At 31.4% G+C, this 21,443-nt stretch overlaps 1 protein-coding gene across 3 annotated transcripts; it reads right to left on the bottom strand.

The window, feature by feature from the left end:
• Positions 1 to 328: 328 nt before the first annotated feature.
• LOC144545877 (phosphatidylinositol deacylase) lies at positions 329 to 10,256 on the bottom strand. Of its 3 annotated transcripts, none has more exons than XM_078294445.1 (18): positions 9,836 to 10,256; positions 9,350 to 9,583; positions 7,574 to 7,767; positions 7,304 to 7,475; positions 6,820 to 6,957; positions 6,314 to 6,464; positions 6,012 to 6,157; positions 5,665 to 5,847; positions 5,264 to 5,374; positions 4,821 to 4,940; positions 4,585 to 4,729; positions 4,092 to 4,255; positions 3,834 to 3,920; positions 3,039 to 3,364; positions 2,621 to 2,702; positions 2,201 to 2,340; positions 1,219 to 1,495; positions 329 to 787 (listed from the first exon to the last, which is right to left on the bottom strand). In XM_078294445.1, exons 1-18 carry the CDS (start codon positions 10,124 to 10,126, stop codon positions 455 to 457), a joined length of 3,294 nt encoding a protein of 1,097 aa, XP_078150571.1. In that variant the 5' UTR covers positions 10,127 to 10,256; the 3' UTR covers positions 329 to 454. The 3 variants fall into 3 exon arrangements, with proteins under 3 accessions (XP_078150571.1, XP_078150572.1, XP_078150573.1); XM_078294446.1 differs by having other exon boundaries at positions 2,201 to 2,331; XM_078294447.1 differs by lacking the exon at positions 9,836 to 10,256 and having other exon boundaries at positions 9,327 to 9,452.
• Between the last annotated feature and the right edge of the window lie 11,187 nt (positions 10,257 to 21,443).

Here is a 21,443-nt window from a genome sequence, read left to right as displayed (position 1 = left end):
TTTGAACTTTAAAAATTAAAAAACAAATTGGTAGCACCAAAGCTCAGGAACTACCACTTTGATCTTAGCCAACCTCTCTCTCTCTCTCTCTCTCTCTCTCTCTCTCTATATATATATATATATATACATGAATTTTTATTTTAAAATCCCCATATATAAATCCGCATTAAAATCTGCATATGCGTCCACATACCGCATATGCGGTATGCAGTGGCCTTCCGCATGCATAAACAAAACCGCATTTTAAAACACTGATTATAATAAACCATTAAGACCTACAGCAATTTCCCAACAAATTAGTGCCGCAAAATGAATAATCCAAAATCAATTGTGAACAAAAGATGCCTGAAAAGAAAAAGACTACATCCTCAAACTCTGACATCACACCTGAAGTGCATAAAAAATGAATAAATAAATAATAAAAACGATACAAAACAAACCCACCGAAAGTATTTCAGTGCTTATGTGAATGTTTCCTGTTTTTTCTAGAACTAGGATCCCACTTTTTCCTTTCAATAATTCTACAAACAAAACTAACAATGCCAATCCAAGCCAAGGGGTAGAAGGCCTTGTATGGTGCAAGAGCCATGGAAATCATGAAAGAATAATAACCTGCTATTAGATACATATGGCTGAGCTCGAGTTCCCACCCGTTAGACCGGAAACCCGGTAAGGAGAATGATACGTAGTTTACATTCGGTTTTGACCCGAACAGCCCATGTAAAATTAGACCTACGCAGAGAACTGAGTCGATAAACCAGGGGAAGTTTTGCCCCATACCTATTCTCTGGAAAAATTAAAGAGAGAACACAAGGATAATGTTATTTCTTTGATGCACGCAAAGGGGATTAAATGAATATGTAATTGAGGCTTAATTGCACATTTGAGATTGATTTAGGGTAATTTTTGTTAATTTGGTTTAAATGCTTAATTGCATAATTGAGGTGAGGTCAAGGCCTAGTAACGGTAATAGTGGCTAAAACACAAAATAAAATGTGAACTGAGGCTGAGTATGAGAAATGCTTCTAGTTAGTACCGCATATTGGTTGCAAAACTACCCTTTTCCTTGATATATTTATTTTTAGTATTTTTTTCTGGTGGTATACTTTTAAAAGTTCAAAAAATTTAACAACTCTTTGATATAAAAAAATGATGATAAAATATGCAATCTCTTCACAACTTGGTCGGTGTGATCAGGAGAGATAGAGAGAGGCTTACCTGTAACCAAGCTACAAGGGATGGGACAAACAAGAGAGTGGCAAACAAATGCAAAATGAAAACCCCATGCTGGTAATTGAATGTTTCTAACTGGCTGTCACTGAAGCTCTTGGCAGAGGTCGGGCTGTGAGAAGTGCTTTCATCAGTTGGTAAAAGAGGCTCTGACGTGCTTTTATAAGTATTATTTTTATCAAATATTGGAGTAGGGCTCTCCAATTTTGACTCGTACCAGGAATCCTTTCTCTGAGATTGGCTGCGAAAGTTAGCCGCCAAAACACTGTTACAAGTGCCAAAATTATTTAAAATATGCATGTTAAATTAAAATTTTAAAAATAAGAAAAAGCATACTGAAAGTATCTGCACCAGATTGGGTTACTGCTTAATTGCAAAACTCAACATTAGTATTATATTAAGTGTGAGGCTACTGTACTATGCATAGTGCACTTTGATCCGTACTACGGATCCATATCTTCATTTTCAAAGTATAAATAGTCGATCCAAACCGTTCATTATGATCTCCATATGAAAATCTACTTGGAGGCCAAAATTTACACTTTTTTTAATTTGTTTACTATTTTTTTGGATAGGTAGAAAATCACTGATTTTGAATGGTCTAGAATCTTTAGATCAAGTAATTTTGTACCTATTTAAAAAAATATTAAAAAAATTCTAAAAAATATAAAATGTGACATCCAAACACATTTCCATATGGAGATCATGTTGAGCAGAACGGGTTGACTATTTGGATTTTAAAATGGAGATGCATCCATAGTACGAACCAAAGTGCACTATGCATAGGTTAAAATACCATACTTATCACATTGAGCTCCATTCTTTACCAGTTGAAACTAATATGTATTGAAGGATTAACTATGAGTGCAAGTCTTGATTCCAGAATAATTTGCTCAATTGAGTATAACTGAGGCTTGATTGCACTTGTGGGATATGCTTAGATCCCAACAACAACAACAAAAAAAGTTACCTAGAAAGTGAAGAGTGTGCATGGATAGCATGAGAGAGCAGCAATATAGAGAGACCAATAGCAGGATGAACAAAGCAGACTAGAGGAATCGTAATTAGTGCTACAATAACATTCGTGTTGCCTTTAATTATCTGCATGATCTATTTTCAGATTAATCAGTTCACATAAACATGTATGTAATCATTACTTTACTATTTCGAATGTTACTATGGCAAAAATAAAAATTGGAATAGGTAAAGCTTCTATACAAAATACCCAGGTACATATTTTTTATTTATACACTCAAGAGGCATCATTACCCTCACAGATAAGGTAGCAACATATTCTTACTGTGCTGCTCTAATTTTGGTAGATATATACATGTAACATAAAAATTGTGGGATATATACGCAATTTGGCCTACAGAGAAGCTCTAATTACCTTGGTGGAATTAAACGATGATGAAAAGCAAAGTATCTGAATAACAAAAGAAGAAGAGAAGGTGCTTTCCCATGCTTGCCACCTGCCAAGTACGTAATTATACAAAAGCACTATTTTAAATTTCTTTGCTTAAGCAAGCAAGTTAAGCTAATGGATACTTTGACGTACGTAATTGTTGCTTTGTTGTCTTTTTAATTTCACCTGCCAAGTACGTAATTGTTGCTTTGTTGTCTCAATAGGTGCTTTTTATAGGGGGTGGGGGCATTGTTTTAGGTTTTCACATTTACTTTGACGTACTAAACCCACTCTTCTACCAATGAAAGCAGGATACTTTTCATAACTTCTAAGAGTCCATTTAACAAAGGGCAATAATTTTATAGAGTTGATGTTCTTTCAGTAACAAGTAAATAAAACTAACCGTCTTTTGAGTAGCACATGTAAAACAGCAAGCAAATAGAAAATCCACTTGGAAACAAACACCACTAGAATCACAAGCCCATTTGCAACCAAATAACAAAGTAAGGTGATGGACACAAAGCTTGTTACAGAAGAAAGCTGATCTGGCACCAGAAAAGAGTACAATACGCAGAGGATTACTGGGACGCATGAAAGAAGAAGAAAAGCTTTTAATCTGAGGTTCATTTCTAGAGAATGTAGAACTGAAGGCACTGATGCATCGACCTCCCATGCATGGGTTTGTTGCATTAAAACAAAGAACATGATTGATAGCATGAATCCCACAATCTATATTGCAAAAAAGAAAAATAATTACTTAATATTGCATTTAAGAATTGCATTTTACTGCTCAAGATCTTCAAAAAGTTTTAATTGTTCTCCTCAAGAGAGTTAAATGGGACCTTTTTGTTATTTAGGCAAACTACAGAAACTTTTTTAAGATTTTTTTGTAACAAAACCAAACTCCAACCAGATCAATACTCTTCTTGTTTGGTACCAGCCAATTTTTTTTCCAAACAACAAATCTCATTTTTTTTTTCTTTTACCCTTTTTTTTTTTTTAACATCTGCAAGGACTTGGTTTCTGAAACTTCCCTCCAACCCACTCCAATCATAGACCCAATAAACACCAAGAAATAAAAAAAGTTTACAAAAAAAAAAAAAAACAATTCCAATGCAATATTAAAAATAAAGAAAAACCAGAAATATAAACAAAAAAAAAATTATTCAAAAAATAAATAAATAAACAAGATTATAACCTGAGAAGAATATAAGAGGAGAAATCTACTTGCTGCAGCTGAAATAGAAACTGAAACACCAACCCTATAGGAGCAATGTGGATCTGCCTGGAGAGAGTAATTTGCATCTTTAGCAGGTATAAAATATCAAATCAAATACAATACCATGCTGAGCATTTTGTACAAGCATCGCATTGATTTCTGTATTGTGCTTACTGTGTTCTTAATAGGGATACCTAAAAGAAAATACATCAATTGAAAGGAGGAAGGAGTTGATACCAATAGGAGCACATTAGTTTTCTCAGAACCTTTGGCCAGACCCCAAAGAGCAGGAGAGGAGTCAACCACAATAGTCTCAGAGTATACATTTGGTATCACACGAAGGTCTGATGCAGAATCCCAAGCTAACACGACTGGTGGAAAACATCTAGATTTGCATAGCTCTACAAATTTTGAGAGAGAGAGAGACAGAGACAGAGAGTACTGTGTAAATATTGTGCTTCCAATGTATCATTAACTTTCAAAAGAGCATGCTGTTAAACTGAAAAGAAATTAACTTCGTTATGAAATAATTTGCAAACAACATCCTGAAATATGGTCCAACCTTTCTTTAGTTGAACAGACCTTATTTCATTGACCGACAGTTTGTAGAACAAAATCCATTGTGCTATAGCATCTTTTTAGAAGAGCTTTGTACCATTTTGAGCTGTGTTATGTTAGCCCTGCCGGTAGGTGTGTATGGGGAGAGAGAGAGAGAGAGAAAGAGACTTACTATTCTGCTCCTCTTCAGACTTGTCAGTTGAACCTTTAATCCCACAGCCAGTAGTTTGTAGTGACAAGGACATCGGCAAAAGGCCAAGGCTTATAGAGAATGACATTTTTTGTACAAGTGCATGATCCTCCTCCAAATTTATGTCCTAAAAGCAACAATATACTTTAGGGTTGCGATGAGCATTCAATACAATTAACCCTGAAATATCTGAGAGATGCTACTTAAGGGTATAGAACCTTTGGAATATAGCTTGAATGAAGGAGCATGGCCGGAGAAAAGTTTCTTTCACCTTCCTTCGGGTTGAAAAATTGACCAACTGCCATTGAAGCTGCTGGGGGAGGTCTACCTGAAATAGTCTGGAACCTAAAACTTTAGCGAATTTGAGAATTTATCATAATTCAATATTAATTCAAAGAAATAAAATTATACAAGGTATATTTAATTCCAAAAATAACCAAATTTGAAAATTCAGTAAAGCTCGCAATCGTGTGAGCTGAGCCACCTTCTTTCACCACTGGTAGGGCAGCTCAGACCAACTTATCTTAATTATTAATTAAAAAATGAGGACCTGAACTTACCATTAGGCTTCAGTTAAAAATAAAACTTAAATTAAGGAAGACAAAAGAGAAGTTAATTTGATTATGTGATAGCCATTCAAGGAAAAGAAGAAAGAAATTACCGGACGAGGTGCAACCGAGATGGTCAAGTAATGAAAGCCACTCAACTCATCAGGTTTCAGGAGTATAAATGAAGATGGTGCAGCCTGCTCCATTTGGCTTCCTGGCTCCACCTATCAGTCATTAAATTAACCTCTTTTTAACAATATAAAATAAAAGGCATGTTTTCCTATGAACTTAAGGCAGAGCAATTAGTTTATTAAGCTGGTAACAAAGCAATAGTAGTTAATTCAAATGCCACCAGGTTTCATAGCCAAGTAATTACCTATATCAGAATTGCATGGAAACTATAATTGAGATTCAATTTAGTAAAGCGGGATGTGATCTGACATAAATATATTGGAGATGTTTGTGGTTTGACAAAAATATTTATAATAAAAATTAAAAAAACTATGAAACAAACCTGTCTTGGGGCGGCACCAGCAGGAATGGGTATCATCTTTCTAGTAACTTCAATTATTCTCTTACTACCAGGTACCTCGCTTACACGTGAAGAGTTGAGCTTTCCAGGCCATAGGTGAACCCTAACTCCAGTACACGGAGCCAGATTTGTTACAAGTACAAAATGATCCCTCCCACCTGATCCCTACAATATAGTTAATAGCTTGATCAATTTGAAACCAGACGTGTCAGTACAGTGATGGTGTTTTACTTTATATACCAATTGAGCTCAAACAATTCCATGGTTATGCTGATTCTGGTCTGGCAAGGGTATGGTACCATAAGGAAAAATTTGTTAAAAAAAATTACAAGTTCTTTAATATCAAGCCACCGTCTCCTTCCATCCATGGATAAAACAGTAACTACATTCGACTTTATATAGAGATCTTTGTCAAGTTCATCCTGGGCCCACTGTACAGTTGCTGGACAAGAGAATAGATCCTTTTCTTGAGACCCTGCAAAGAAAGTTAGCTACTTCTTAGACAGAGTTCCCATTCTTTCTTAATAAGAGGATATTTCTGAATATGCTATTTCCCAGTATGTATGAAATGCATTCCCAGTATAAAAATAATGGTACCAGGCAGTTACAAGTACATTTTTTAACTGCATACCCATGTGCACATAATCAGAAGGCCTTGTCAAGCTGAGAGCTTGTGATGTTGCACTTTCAAGCATCTTAGAGAAAACCGAAAGCCTTTTTTTCGTGCTTGAGAAAGGCCGTCCAATTACAGGGTCTATTATGCTAAGGAGTGTGTGTGAAACCTATACATACATATAGATAAAACCAAAACAAAAGTTGTCAGTGCAAAATGATAAAATTATATGAAAAGACAGGCAGTCTACAGAAAAAACACTTTAGGATGAAGTCTTATTATTTGCACTAAAGGGCACACATCCACTTTTGGAAATTACTGAAATAGTAACCATCAAAGTTGTGTTCTTTAAAATCTAACCAGGAAAATTTTTGGATCAAAAGCCACACTAGTGGAATTATAAAACAAAGGCACAGATGGTTCAAATTCACAATTACTTTAATTGATAATGGAGACTATTCCTTAAAAAAAAATATTAGACCTTATATTATCTCCACTATTTGTCTTTTATATTTTTACTTTACCTGAACCACTAGTTGATTACACCAGAGAATAGTTTGGTGCTCCATTGACAACCAGACGTTATTCATTCCAGAGCTGCCAAGTGTCAACCCATGGGTAGGAGGTACTATCCCATCTAATGAGGTTAATGTCGACCGTACCTAAAAAGTTGAATTCAATTCGAGAATCCAAGATCATATTAGAAAAATGCATTTACATCTTGCAAACTATCATATTAGAAAAATGCATTTACATATAGCACACGAGATTATCATTTTCCATATTATCAAATGAGACCTTATAGCGATGGTGAAAATTCCATTTAACCATTCTCAAGAGAGTGGTACATATGAAAATGGTATTCCTGTGATTTTCTGGAATCACAAATAATACTATCTAAAGGTTCAAATAGAACAAAGAAATTCCACATCAAGAAAGAAAAAGTATGTGACACGCAAAACTGCAAAACAAAAAAACTCGAAGAAAAGATAGGGAGATAAACAAAACCTGATAATCATTAATGCCTCCAGCTATGGAGACTACAATCACATTAGAGAGCCTGGTACCAGCAGCAGAAAGGATATCATGTGACTTGTCAGTATTATAACCCTTCTTCCATTCTCCATTTACGTGTGAAAAGAAATGACCCAGAGATGGTTGCAAAGCCACTGGAGGGTATCTGTCATGCAAATTCAAGTCAAATAACTTGAGAAAAATTTCATACGAATTCATTTGAGATCATTTACTGTATAAAGAAAAATTGCTGAGAGAGATTACTGGTGGGGGCTAGAGAGAGTAAGAATGGTCTCAACAGCAGCCTTGCGGAGGTGAGGATGGATAAGGGCAGCCCGAGCAACAAAACCTCCCATTGAGTGGCCCACAAGTATTACACTAGTTGGCAATGCATCAGCCGACTCTTTCAAACCATCTTTTATTCGTAATTCATGTGATTCCTTGTACTGATCCAATATCTACAGTAAAAAAATGGTTTGACCAACATTAGCCACCATAGGCAACAGTTGACCAAGGCTATGGTACTATGCATAGTGCACTTTAGTCTGTGCTATGGATGCATATCTCAATTTTCAAAGTTCAAATAGTCAATCCGTTCTGCTCAACATGATCTCCATATGAAAATGTGCTTGGATGCCAAATTTTACATTTTTTTACGATTTTTTTTTACTATATTTTTAAATAGGTACACAATCACTTGATCAAAATATTCTAGACCATTCACAAATAGTGATTTTCTACCTATCTAAAAAATAGTAAAAAAATTCTAAAAAATGTAAAATTTAGTCTCCAGGTACATTTTCACATGAAGATCATGATGAACGATACGGAAAGACAATTAGACTTTGCAAATGAAGGTATGAATCCATAGTACAGACCAAAGTGTGCTATGCATCGAACCATAGCCTCACTCCAATTATGGAAAATACATGTCAATATCAAACAAGAAAGCATAGGCAAACTGCCCCAAGTGCACCTTTCTCAACTATATATGGCCTTTTTACTCTAGTACAGTAGTACCCTTTTAATTAGTACCATGGTTAAATTCACATAACTAGCCTGTTACACGTTCTTTGACCAATATTCCAACTTTTTATTTGTGTTGGCTTTTTTGGTCCAATGTACCATGTGTACTATGGTACCCAATGTTTCCCTTGTACCAACTCAAAACCAACTATGTAGTTTTAGCGATTTTTGGTGCTGATAAAGAAAAACTAAAGCATAGCCAAATTAACACCAATACAAAATACCCTTTTGTATCACTGCACCCGAACAAAATTAGCAAGTTGCAACAAAGGACTAATCAATCAGTATGGAAATGCACGAATTTGGTAATAGAAAGTACAATTTGTTAAACAAAGGCCCAGTATGGAAATGCACGAATTAGACTTTGCAAATGAAGGTATGAATCCATAGTACAGACCAAAGTGTGCTATGCATCGAACCGTAGCCTCACTCCAATTATGGAAAATACATGTCAATATCAAACAAGAAAGCATAGGCAAACTGCCCCAAGTTTACCTTTCTCAACTATATATGGCCTTTTTACTCTAGTACAGTAGTACCCTTTTAATTAGTACCATGGTTAAATTCACATAACTAGCCTGTTACACGTTCTTTGACCAATATTCCAACTTTTTATTTGTGTTGGCTTTTTTGGTCCAATGTACCATGTGTACTATGGTACCCAATGTTTCCCTTGTACCAACTCAAAACCAACTATGTAGTTTTAGCGATTTTTGGTGCTGATAAAGAAAAACTAAAGCATAGCCAAATTAACACCAATACAAAATACCCTTTTGTATCACTGCACCCGAACAAAACTAGCAAGTTGCAACAAAGGACTAATCAATCAGTATGGAAATGCACGAATTTGGTAATAGAAAGTACAATTTGTTAAACAAAGGCCCAGTTTTCTCCAACTAACCCTAACTGATCTTTGTTCTGGAATATAGTCTTAATTCATACCAGCATCCCTTACATTATACCATAATCATTAAAGTAGTGGTACAGGTACCATATCAGGAGGAGGATACATACACGGTGAATAGAGTAGACTACATATTCTGTGTGCTCTTCAAGTATACGGCCGTCCATAGCTGAGTGTTCCCCTTCTAGATCAACAGCAAACCAATTTAACATTCGGCTGTACTGATTTGGTAACCTAAGTTCTGCCGACCCGTCTGATTCAATAAATGATGCTTCCTGATAGAATGTTGGTTCCAGTGGGCCCCCTTGGTATGCCCGGAATGACTCAGAAGCCAGAGAGCGTACCTACAAAATATCAAAATTAATAATGGCCAATTAAATAATCAGAAAATCTGATTAGAAAGTGCTCAAAATCAAAAACTGGTAAATACTGGTAATATTTTGCTTCCTGGTACTTGGTAGGTTCCACTTGCTAAATAATCAGAAAATCTGATTATAATATTTAAAATCATAAACTGGTAAATACTGGTAATATTTTGCTTTCTGGTACTTGGTGGATTCCAGTTGCTTTCTGGTAAATCAAAAGGTTTCATCTACCTGCTTGTAGCTGCCTCCATTACCAGGTATGAACAAAACGGGCACTCCACTAAGCATCTTCAAATGATGTGCAAAATCGATCTGCTGCCACCCTTCATGGTACAAGAACAAACCATATTTCTCTGAAGAAACATTAGCTGGTGTAGCAATTGGTATATAGGTCGGATACATGTATGTCATCGCACAGCCATTAGGCACTGGTTTCAGCAGTTGATTGAGAGCAAGAAGCACTCCTAAAACCGTCAAAATCGCGATAATTCCAAGCCTAAGATGTTCCTTGAATCCACCCATCGAGAAGGAGGAGAGGAGGAGATCGACTCTTCTCTCTCCCTCTTTTCTTCAAATCCGCAAAATCTGAGAGGTCAGATCTTTGATTTTGGAGCAATGGTCAAAGATCCAAACACTAAATTCTTTCTGTTGTTTTCTGATGGAATTAGTGAATAGAGGAGACTGAAGAGACGAACCTGTCCAATGAATTCATTTCATCTGAGTTAACAGAAATTTTGAGTTTAGGTCCGAACTGTTTGATCTTTTCGCACGAACATTAAAGTGAGGCTGTGCAATCCACCTCGGACCGGATTTTTTCCAGGATCTGATCTGACGGTCCTGATCTAAACTCAAATATTATGTTACCTTACAGGATAAGGACTCCCTGACCAGTGGGGTACTGGGAATAATGCAGCTTGGTTATCGGGTCGAATTATGGATTCGTATCTCTGAGTTAACTCAAATTTTGAGTTTAGATCCGGACCGTTTGATTTATATCTGCATGAATATTAAAGAGCTCTATACATTACGGATGTGGGCTAATTTGGTCCGAATTATATATGATCGGACAGTCCGAATCTAAACTCAAACGGTGCGTTAAAGCAGAGGATGCAAACATTAATTGGGTTTAAGAATCAATTGTTTCAATCGATCCAAACTGTTTAACATAATGGATATATTAAAATATGCATGCAAATTAAATTTTATATTTTTTAAATTATTTTATTATTTATGAAGATACGTACAAAAATTTAATAGTATGAAATCAATAATTTTGTAAAATACTTAATAAATAGTAAAAAAAAAATATATTTTCTAAAGATTAATATGATATTCGAGACATATTACTAACTTAATAACTATTCATAATTTTTATATTAAAATCATAATTATGTTGAGTGATTTAATAATAATATATGACGAATCAATTTGTACTATGAGCTCATATATCTGATTTTAAAGTCGAAACAATCGACTCAAATTTCTCAATATAATTTATATTTATATATATATAAATGTACTTACAAAAATTTTATATACATACACTTTTAGAAACTTTTTTATTATATCGATCGATACAAAGTTATTGAATCCAAAAATTATGAATCATTCGATAATAGTGATTTTTTAATCTTAAAAAATAGTAAAAGAAATTTAAAATTTGTAAAATTTTATCTCCATACACATTTTCATATGAAGATCATTTTTAACGGTTCAGATCAACTGCTTGAACTTTAAAAATAAATATATGAGTTTATAGCACGAGTTAATTTGTAATATTCAAATAACCACAATCTCACTCAAGTATATTAACAATTTCTTTACAAATAAAGATTAAAATGTTATAATATCTACGTTTCATTTAATTACACAATCAAACTTATACGATAACAACAACAACAACAAAACTCTTTGTACCAAATAAGTTAAGATAAATTAGAAATAAAATCCAACCAGTAATGATTTTATTTCCATAAAAAAAAAGGTATATTTTATGTTGATTCGCCACTTCTATCTTATTGGTAAATGACAAATCATATTATCCATCCAAAAAAGAAGGTCAAAATCAAATACATTGAAGGCATCTTAGAAAGCTTAAAGAATTTATAAACCAATTGAAACGTGTCAGTGAGATGGATAGCAAGCTAGAACAGATGGTAGATGAGAAGTTGGCCAAGCAAACTCATCTTATAATAAAGGTGAAATTCAAGGAGATTGTGACAGAGAATATGAGATAGAAGAAGAAAGAAAGAAATGTATATAAAAAAGTGCTGAATCTTCCGAGTTTATTCTTGAATTGAAGCCAAATATAAATAAACTATGATACAATATGTTGAAATAAAGATTGATTTAAAAAGAGTTAATTAATTCAGATGTATTAGAGCATCTAAAAGTTTTTAATTTGATGCGGCAATTTATAATTCAATTTAAAAAATGTAGAAGAACTTTTTATTTTAGAAATTATGAGTAAAGTTTTTTTATGAATGAATTGTTTATAAACTCTATGCTGTCAAATAATTGACTCAAATGGTTTCTCCTTTTTAATTTGTTTCTGATGTGACTTAATTAAAACTCTGAAATTAATATAAATGTGAGAGTTAGAAATTTTAGAGACTTTAATTTCTAAAAAGTGATTGACAGTTATTTAAAAACTTATTTAAGTTGCTGGAATGCATATGCTCTTACTTATTCTAAGTTATTATTGTTGTTAGAATTATTATCAGTGACAGCGCCACTATATATAATCATATTATTGTTTAAATAAAAAACATGAACCTAAAATTTATGCTTCAAAAAAATAAAAATAAATAATCCATACAATATTATTTTTTAGATAAACCTAATCCGATTCAATCCGAATTTAATACCTTTCCCAACTCAAATATTTAAATCAAAACATCTTATATATATCCCTATCAAAACTGTAATTATTGCAACTTTTTAATCAAAACATCAAAGTATCCGATTTTCACGTTAAAAGTAAGCATGATCTATTTCATACCTTTCTTTATTTAATCAATTAATAATTTTATTTTAAAATTAAAATGATCTATATATCCTTCTCTCAACTAAATTAGGGCGTGTTCGGCGTGCCACTTTGTCCGCGGGAAAAAGAAAATTCACTCATAGTGAATTTTTTTTTCCCACGCAAATAGTGTTTTGATCATTCAAATTGGATCCAAACCCAAACCCATTCCCATTACCGCTTAGCAACCGAACACGCCCTTAAAGACATTTATTTTGTTCTTGATTGTCATTATATTTTTTTTTCTCAGTCAGAATATCCAATTTCAAATGACCAAAATGTACTCGAGATTGTTTCAGAAAAATAATAAATTGATCATTTTAATTTTAATAACAATTGATTGTTCGTAAATACTTTTTATTAATCAAATTGTTAAGTGATTACTTTTAATGGGAAGATAAAATATTTTCACTTTTTAGTTATCGTATTCATATTCATAAATTTTTTAAAGAGATTTCATAAATTTCTAATTTAAACAGAATTAGTTTGAATTCTGATCGGATAATTAAGTTTTTAAATTATGCAAAGAATATGGACCCAGCTCTAGAAAAGGAGGGGTGATTAGGGTATCAGATCAAATTTGGTTCAATGTCTAGCATTGTTCATCGGTTTGGTTCGATCCAAACCAAATTAAAATAGACAAACAAAATTTTATTCGTTTTTAAAAAATTAAACCAAACCGAACTGAAATAGAATAAGAATCGAACTGAACAAATCGAAATTACATACTCCGGTTTGTTCGGTTAAAATGAAATATTATATTAATCATAAAAATAAACATTTTTTTGTTACTTTTTCGAATTTTTCAAAGATAAATTTAATTTTTTTTGTTTGGTTTTGTTTAACTGGTTTTTAATTGAAGCAAACAATATACATTATATTGCATTTTTTTTGTAAATGTTTGATTCGTGTAGTGATGGGTTTAAAAATTTCAGTCGATTTGGTCTAAACCAGTTTTAAAAAATAAACATATTGATCCATTTAACTGAAAAAAATGAACCATTTAAAACGAACTTTCTCAATTCGGTTTAAAACTAATTAAACCGGACCCGATGAGCACCCCTAAAATGATTTCGATACTCGGTCAAAGAGGAATTGTCTGATCCGTATCAAAATTCATGTAAACTTGATCCCATTCGATACTCAGTCATAGCCATCTAATCTATATCAAAATTTATGCAAACAACTTTAACATTCGAGCTAATCAAGTTTACACAAAATCCTAATGCAGACCGAACGACTCCATCTTATGCCATCAAACCAAAATCTACTGGACCGGCCCCGAATTCACATTCCCTAAGTATCAAAGGTAGAATTATATATTGAATTCAAATCGTTCTTTAATTCTAGCATAAATCTCAAAACAAAGTTTGTATTATATACATACATGAGTTCGAAATCCGGATAGGAAAAATTATTTGTTATAATAATTACAAGGATATTAAATAGACATCAAATTTTGTATTATATATAATAGACATAAAATTTTGTTTTATCCGGTTAAAGGTGTTCCCTCTTCCTTCACAGCTGCCTAGCAACCTAAGTTCACAAGTGTCACAGCGAATTTACAAAGGAAAAAAAGTTGAAGTGTGCATAGCGGTGGGTGTTTTCAATTTCTCTTTCTCAGTCTCTCTCTTCCATTATCTCTCTTTTTGTCATAGTTATCTGATCAAATATCTCATTGCCTCTTCTTTGTTACGATGCGACCCATCAACCGGACTCCTCCAGTCTTTTCGACCGCCCCACAAAACAATTATACCCACATCTCCTCTCCAGTAGTCCCCACCCCACTCTTTTGCTTTTTAATAATAGATTGGATCCTCTTTTGCTCCATTGGTCCCCCCTTTCTATTATTCCCATGTGAATTTTGCAAAATCATTACCAACTTTTTATTTATTTATTTATTTATTTATTCATATATTATATCCAACATTTTTTTTTGGAAGTATTGAAATTTTTTATTATACATATGTGCAACACTAATGCAATTTTTTAGAGGTGGAATCAAGTAGAGTCAGAAATGACCCACATTTTTATTTATATTATCTTAAAAAAAAGGTTAAATCAAATAATTATGATTTCTGAGAAATTTATTTTCTTCGTATTCTCAGCTTGAAATTGCGGATAGACACTGGGTGTCCACAGTTTCAAACTGAGGACAGCTTAACGCATGCAAACCTTACAGACTGATACTCAATTTTTATCCGCAGTTTCAATTTGAGATCGTGGTGAAAATGAAAATACTCATAAATTATAGTTATTTGGTTTATCATTTTTTAAGATGGCATAAATAAAAAATTTCGGCAGATATGAACACTTATTAATTAGAGATGAAGTCAAGTGGAGTCGCAGATAAATACTTGATGATTTTTTACTTAAAAAAAAATATACTTTTAGTTTTATGTTCTTTTAAAAAAATTTATAAAAGTATATTTTTAGTTTTATGTTCTTTCTCTAAAAAAAATGAAAATATATTTAAGCTTCACAAAATTATAAAATTTGTCAATCTCTAAAACTTTTTGTCAAAATATGCTTTATTTTTATGTTACTCGTAAAAATAATAATTAAAATATACTTAATATTTAAAATAATTCATTTGGCCGTGATACTTGTTAAATTGATAATCTAATAATAGTTAATTAATTAATAAGACTCATGAACCCAAATCAAAAACACTAACAAGAAATTAAAAAAGTTGCCCTCATAATTTTGACGAGCATTAGCATATTTTTTTCATTTCCTAGTTAGATATGAAAAAAGTGAGTTCAAATCTGCTGTAATTCTGAGAGGAATTACATGATCCTAAAATTCCAATATCAACTGTTAATTTTTTTTGTGCACAGATCTCAAAAACATTATAAAAAAGTAAGTTTTCATACACACATCTCGAGAAAGACCAATGATTGAGATCGAAATTACAGGGTCCTGAAATTCTCCAAGAATTACAGCAGATTTATTTTCGAAAAAAGTAGCCCTACTTATTGAATTTACATCCTCTCAAGTTACCGGACTGAGTACAATTGAATTGGACGGCTCAAAATTGTTTTTTTTTATTAACTTGGCACGAATCTCAAAGCACAAATAATATTGCCACTGCGCCATTTCGAGAAAGAATCAGCTGAGAGTAAATCTGGGCCGTCCGTTTCAATTGTGTTGAATCAGGTACCTGGGAGGATAATCTAATGATAGTTAAATTGATAATATAATGATAGTTAATTAATTAATAAGATTCCATGGACCCCTATCAAACAACACTAACAAGAAAATAAAAAAAAATGCTCTCACTTTGATGAGCATTAGCATATATTTTTATTTCCTAGCTAGATGCAGGAGTATAACTAAATAAATTTGAATAGAGGGTCAAAAATATATAATTCATAGTATATGAAAAGGCAAACAAATGTTGTAATTTGGAATTGAATCCAAGATCTCACAAAATACTAAGTGGAACTCTAACCACCAGGCTGCAATCACATATTTGTTAATTTATAAGGGGACTAAATTATATAAATACTTTACAAAAACGAAGAGTTAATTTAGTTTTAATATACATACTTAAAAAAATTAAAATTATGAGAGTGAATTAGCATCCTCTGACATGAAAGAATAGCACTACTTATTATTCTTCCTTTGCAATGACACTTGTTAAATTGATAATCTAATGCTAGTTAATTAATTAACAAGATTTCATGGACCATCAACAACACTGACAAGAAAATTTTAACAAAAGTTGCTCTCATTTTGATGATAATTAGCTTATTTTTTATTTCCTAGTTAGATATGAAAAAAGTAGTCCTACTTATTATCCTTACTCCATTTCGACACTTGTTAAATTGATAATCTAATGATAGTTAATTAATTAACAATATTTTATGGACCATCAACAACACTGACAATTTTTTTTAAAAAAAAGTTTCTCTCACTTCTGATGAGCATTAGCACTAGAAAATTTAAATAGAGAGGCTAAAAATATAAAATACATAATATGTGAAAAGACAAAAAAAATGTGGTAATTGGAAACTGAACACAACCTCACAAGCACTAAATTATAATTATGGGGGTGACTTAGCACCCCCTGACATACACATAGATTCACCCCAGACTATATATGAAAAAAATAGCCATACTTATTATTCTTCATCCGATCGTGACACTTGTTAAATTGATAATATAATGATATTTAATTAATTAACAAGATTTCATGAACCATCAACAACACTAATAAGAAAATTGAAAAAAGTTGCTCTCATCTTGATAAACATTAGGGTATTTTTTTTTTAAAAAGTTAAAGCATTAGTATTTCTTTATATTTCCTAGATATGAAAAGGGGCTAGGGTTAAATTCCAAATATGATAAAACACTATAGTCTAGATGCAACTTTCCAAAAGACCTATAGTCAAATCAAATCTGACCAATTGAAATTTCTCCATCATCCCTTGACCCTTATCTTTGTATAATTGAATTGAATAAACTTGTTGATTCAAGGCACACTTTACTATGCATCTCATTTACTTCAATTCCCAACCAATCACTCAATGATTCGACCAAAAGGTCTTTTGAATTTTTTACTAATACAAATTTTTTGAATTTTTTACTAATACAAATTATTAAAGAAGAGGGGTCTGATTACACTCTTTTTTAGTGACACCGGATTACATTTTATATTTACAAAGTCTAAATAGTCGATTCAAACTGTTCAACTTGTTGGATATGTTAAAATGTGCTTGCAGATCAAATTTTATATTTTTCTGAATTTTTTTACTATTTATTAAGATGGGTACAAAAATTCAACAGTCTGAATATAACGATTTTGTTAAATACTTAATAAATAGTAAAAAAATGTAAAATTTGATATGCAAGCACATTTTAACATATCCAACAAGTTGAACAATTTGGATCGACTGTTTGGACTTTGTAAACTTTGAAAATGAAGAGTATAATTCGGTGTCACTAAAAAAGGATGTAATTGGATCCCTTCTCATTATTAAAATAAGATGTACGTAAATAAAAAATATTTTGATTTGAACATACTTAGAATTTAAAAATATTAGAGATCTATGATCCCAATTTAAACTTTTGGATTGAACTCAAAGATTCCGATTTAGTACTATTTAAAAAAAAACTCTGACGATACAAAGAATTTGATAAAATCAACCCCTTAAAACTAATTAATGGATCGGAAAAAGTGATCCCAATTCATTATTATTTCTTTGCAAATTTTCTACATCTTTGCAGTTTAAAAAAAAAAAAAATTAATGAATCGCAAATAGTGATCTCGATCCATTAACTAACTGGTTGATTTTCTGCAATATCAAATTTTTTGTATATGTGGGTTTTAAATAAAAAGCTATTGGCTCAAGAGTATTGAATCCGATCTTTTTAAATGTGTTGGAATCAAGATACTATTTTTATTTTTGTACATCTTATTTTAAAATTTCTATGGATAAAAAATTATCAAAAGATCTTTTGTGGGATTCTTTCCAACAAATCAGCGATAAGGATGCGTTGTATTGGTTTCAAATCAATCAATCCAGATCGATGAATCATATCGGTTAGCTTTATTAATTACTAATTTATTGCCTCTTTTTTGGGTTCTAAGATAATCTAATTTTTTTAGTTTATCCAAAATCAAGTCGGCTAGAAAAAAAAATAGAATTTGATTCACTTCATTATAGCTTTGCTAAAAATGATTGTTTTAATTAAGATTCGTAATTCAATTTAAAATTTCATGTTTTTAATTATCATAGAGAATCCGAATTTCTCTCTTTTTTATTTCTGAGTAGTCAGCCAGCGAATTTAAAAAAGAAAATTATGCGCCCTCAACCCATTTTTTTAATAATTAAAAAGTTCAAATTTAAGCTTTTAAAATAATCGTATATAGAGATTTGAGAAATAGGAGAAAAACAAAATTTTTGCATGTCATTCATTTTCTCGTGTCATGTTAGCAACACACACACACACACACACACAAATTTGTGTCAATCATCACAAAAATTTTGTATGCTAGCCATCATGCAAAAAAAAAAAAAAAATTGTTGATGGACAAGTAAATTTTACAATTCATAAACATAATTTTTTTTTTTTTTTTTTGTATAAAGATCCCCAATATCCTCTTTATTTGTTCTTACTACTACAAGTGCATACTATATCAGATAAAATTTGGATATGATGTAACATATTCTCTACTGCTAGAGATCAACATGATATAAGAAACACAAATACTTTTAGTAGTTTCATATCGATAGCAGATTAATCTTCTCTAATTTGGTACATAATACATTACTGATAGGAGAATATTAAATCCGTAATAGAACTCTAAAACCAATGCTGCGCTTTTTTAATCAACCTGATTATATTGTTTCATATTATGTAAAATAGCTCCAAAACATGATTCCTGCACTAAAACACAAACTTGTGTAATATTAACCTGTTTCACTTAAATTTAAGTCAAAATCCTATATAATTTACTAACAAAATAGCTTAATAAACATCTTAATAAATACTAATTTTAAAAAAAAAAATGTAAATTTTGGTTTCCAAGCACATTTTAATATGGAGATGTGTCGAACGGTTCGGATCGACTGTTTGAAATTTTAAAATCACAAAAAAAACTTAATTATAAACATATGGTGTCAAAGATGTGTCACCATAAAATGATGTAATTGAATCCCTCCTCAACATCTTCATAAACAAAATAAAAAGACATACGTACGTACATCTTCATAGACAAAAAACATACTTAAAGACTATATACTTGCTACAACGATCCATTTTAATTGTTTTCCGTACGCAAAAAGTTAAACATAGAGAATCAATATTTAATTTAGTGATAAATACAATACTCTCCGTAGAAGAAATTATAGTTCGAAAACAGAATAATACCTCTTGTAAACATGAAACAGTTGAATTACGTAACCTTCTAATTACTTTTAGTAAAACAATTAATGGATAATGCCTATCCGGAAGCTAAAAACTTTTACGTGTCAAGTGCCAAGCATAATTTTTTTTTTGTGTCATGTCGGTAAGCAAAATTTTAACATATAGTACTCAAAAAGTTATCTTTAAATTTCATCCTGATCACATCTATTTTTTAATTTAAATAATCTAAGAATAATATCAACTAATTAAAGTTGTTGGGACAATAAAGTGCAGGAGGTGTCTAATCAATTTATTCTATATATAGTATACATTTTATTGATTTCATCAAATGTGTACATCAGTAATTTGGAACTTGCTAGTGTTAAGAACTTTAAGCATGTTCAACGACATAAATTTTTATGGAATTTAAAAAAAAGAATGAGAACTTCAGTTTGTGAATATCAAAACTATTTAATTCATGAGAAAATTTAAAATATAGGTGTTCGGCAAATGCATGAAATATTTTTTATTTTTTATTTTTTTTATAGAAGATATAATACAAAAATTAAACTATATTAAAAGTGTATTGGTACTAATCATTGATTATGATCAGTATAATTGTACATTATGTTGCTAGTTAAATATAATTGTATTGGTTTCAATGCCTCATTTTTTTATACCTCATCATACCTCATATTTTATATCTTCATTTTCTTCATATTCAAAGTCTAAATTGTCGATCCGAACCGTTCAACATAATATCGATACTAAAATATGGTTAGGGATGAAATTTTATAATTTTTGAAATTTTTTTACTATTTTTTAAGATGGGTAGAAAATCACTGTTTTTTGAACGATTCAAAAACAATGATTTTGTACCTATCTTAAAAAATAGCAAAAAAATTCCAAAAAATATACAATTTCATCTCCATGCATATTTTAGTATAAATATTTTGTTGAACGGTTCGGATCTATAATTTGGACTTTGAAAATGAAAATATAAAATATGAGGTATGATGAGGTATGAAAAAAAATGAGGCATTAGAACCCTCCTCATTTCTTGTATTATTATGTTGTTTTTTGTTTAATTAATTTTGGTCTTTTGTTTGTTTTATTATATTATTGAATTGTGCGTGTTTAGTAAAAAAATTAGAGCAAATAAAATATAGACATTACATAAATATTTTATATAAATATCATATAAATGTCACATAGCGTATAATAATTATTGCAAGTAAAATATTAAACTGAACATTTGGAGAAGAAAAAAAAAGGAGCTTTGTAAGCTCCAATAAAATTGTGATAGCTTAATTAGGCAATTAATATCAGGTAAGTTAGAATAAGTGGGTTCATTGTATAGGCAATAAAATTTTCATGTTGACAGTTAGTGTTGGTAAAAAAAAAAAAGTTCATAGCTCGTGGACTATTCGGAATTAGTCCGTGTATGTTTGGTAACAGTCTGATACTGGCTCGAGCTCAAAACGAGGCAGCTCGTTAGTGGTTTGGTCCAAAATTAGTAAGTTCGAGCTGAATCTAGTTCGCTCGTCAGTGAATTGGTATGAATCTGTATAATTTTTTTTGAATTTTATGTTGTCTAATTCGATCCAGTTTGGTTCTAATTGGTTGAAAAATTAATTGATTTTTTTTCTTAAAACTCGGTTCAGCTAGATCCAACAAGTTAATACGAGCTAGCTGAATCTAGCTCGTGAGTAACTTGGTTTGATTATGAGCTAAGGATTTAGCTTGGCCGACCCCCCTAATTCCAAGCTGAACCTATCTGAATCAACTCGTTGCCTCGTACCTCTAATTGCTCATAATTGCATATCATACTTGGTCCTTTGTTTTATTAATAATATAGTTTTTTTTTTTTTAAGTTTTTTAATGTGTACATTGATTATTTTTTTATGTGAACAAATCAAAAACATATTTTGCGAGAGTATTGATAGTTATCACAAT

Source organism: Carex rostrata, chromosome 28 (genome assembly GCF_964058835.1).
Source record: "Carex rostrata chromosome 28, lpCarRost1.2, whole genome shotgun sequence".
Classification (NCBI taxonomy): domain Eukaryota; kingdom Viridiplantae; phylum Streptophyta; class Magnoliopsida; order Poales; family Cyperaceae; genus Carex; species Carex rostrata.
This window is presented reverse-complemented; position numbering and strand designations above follow the sequence as displayed.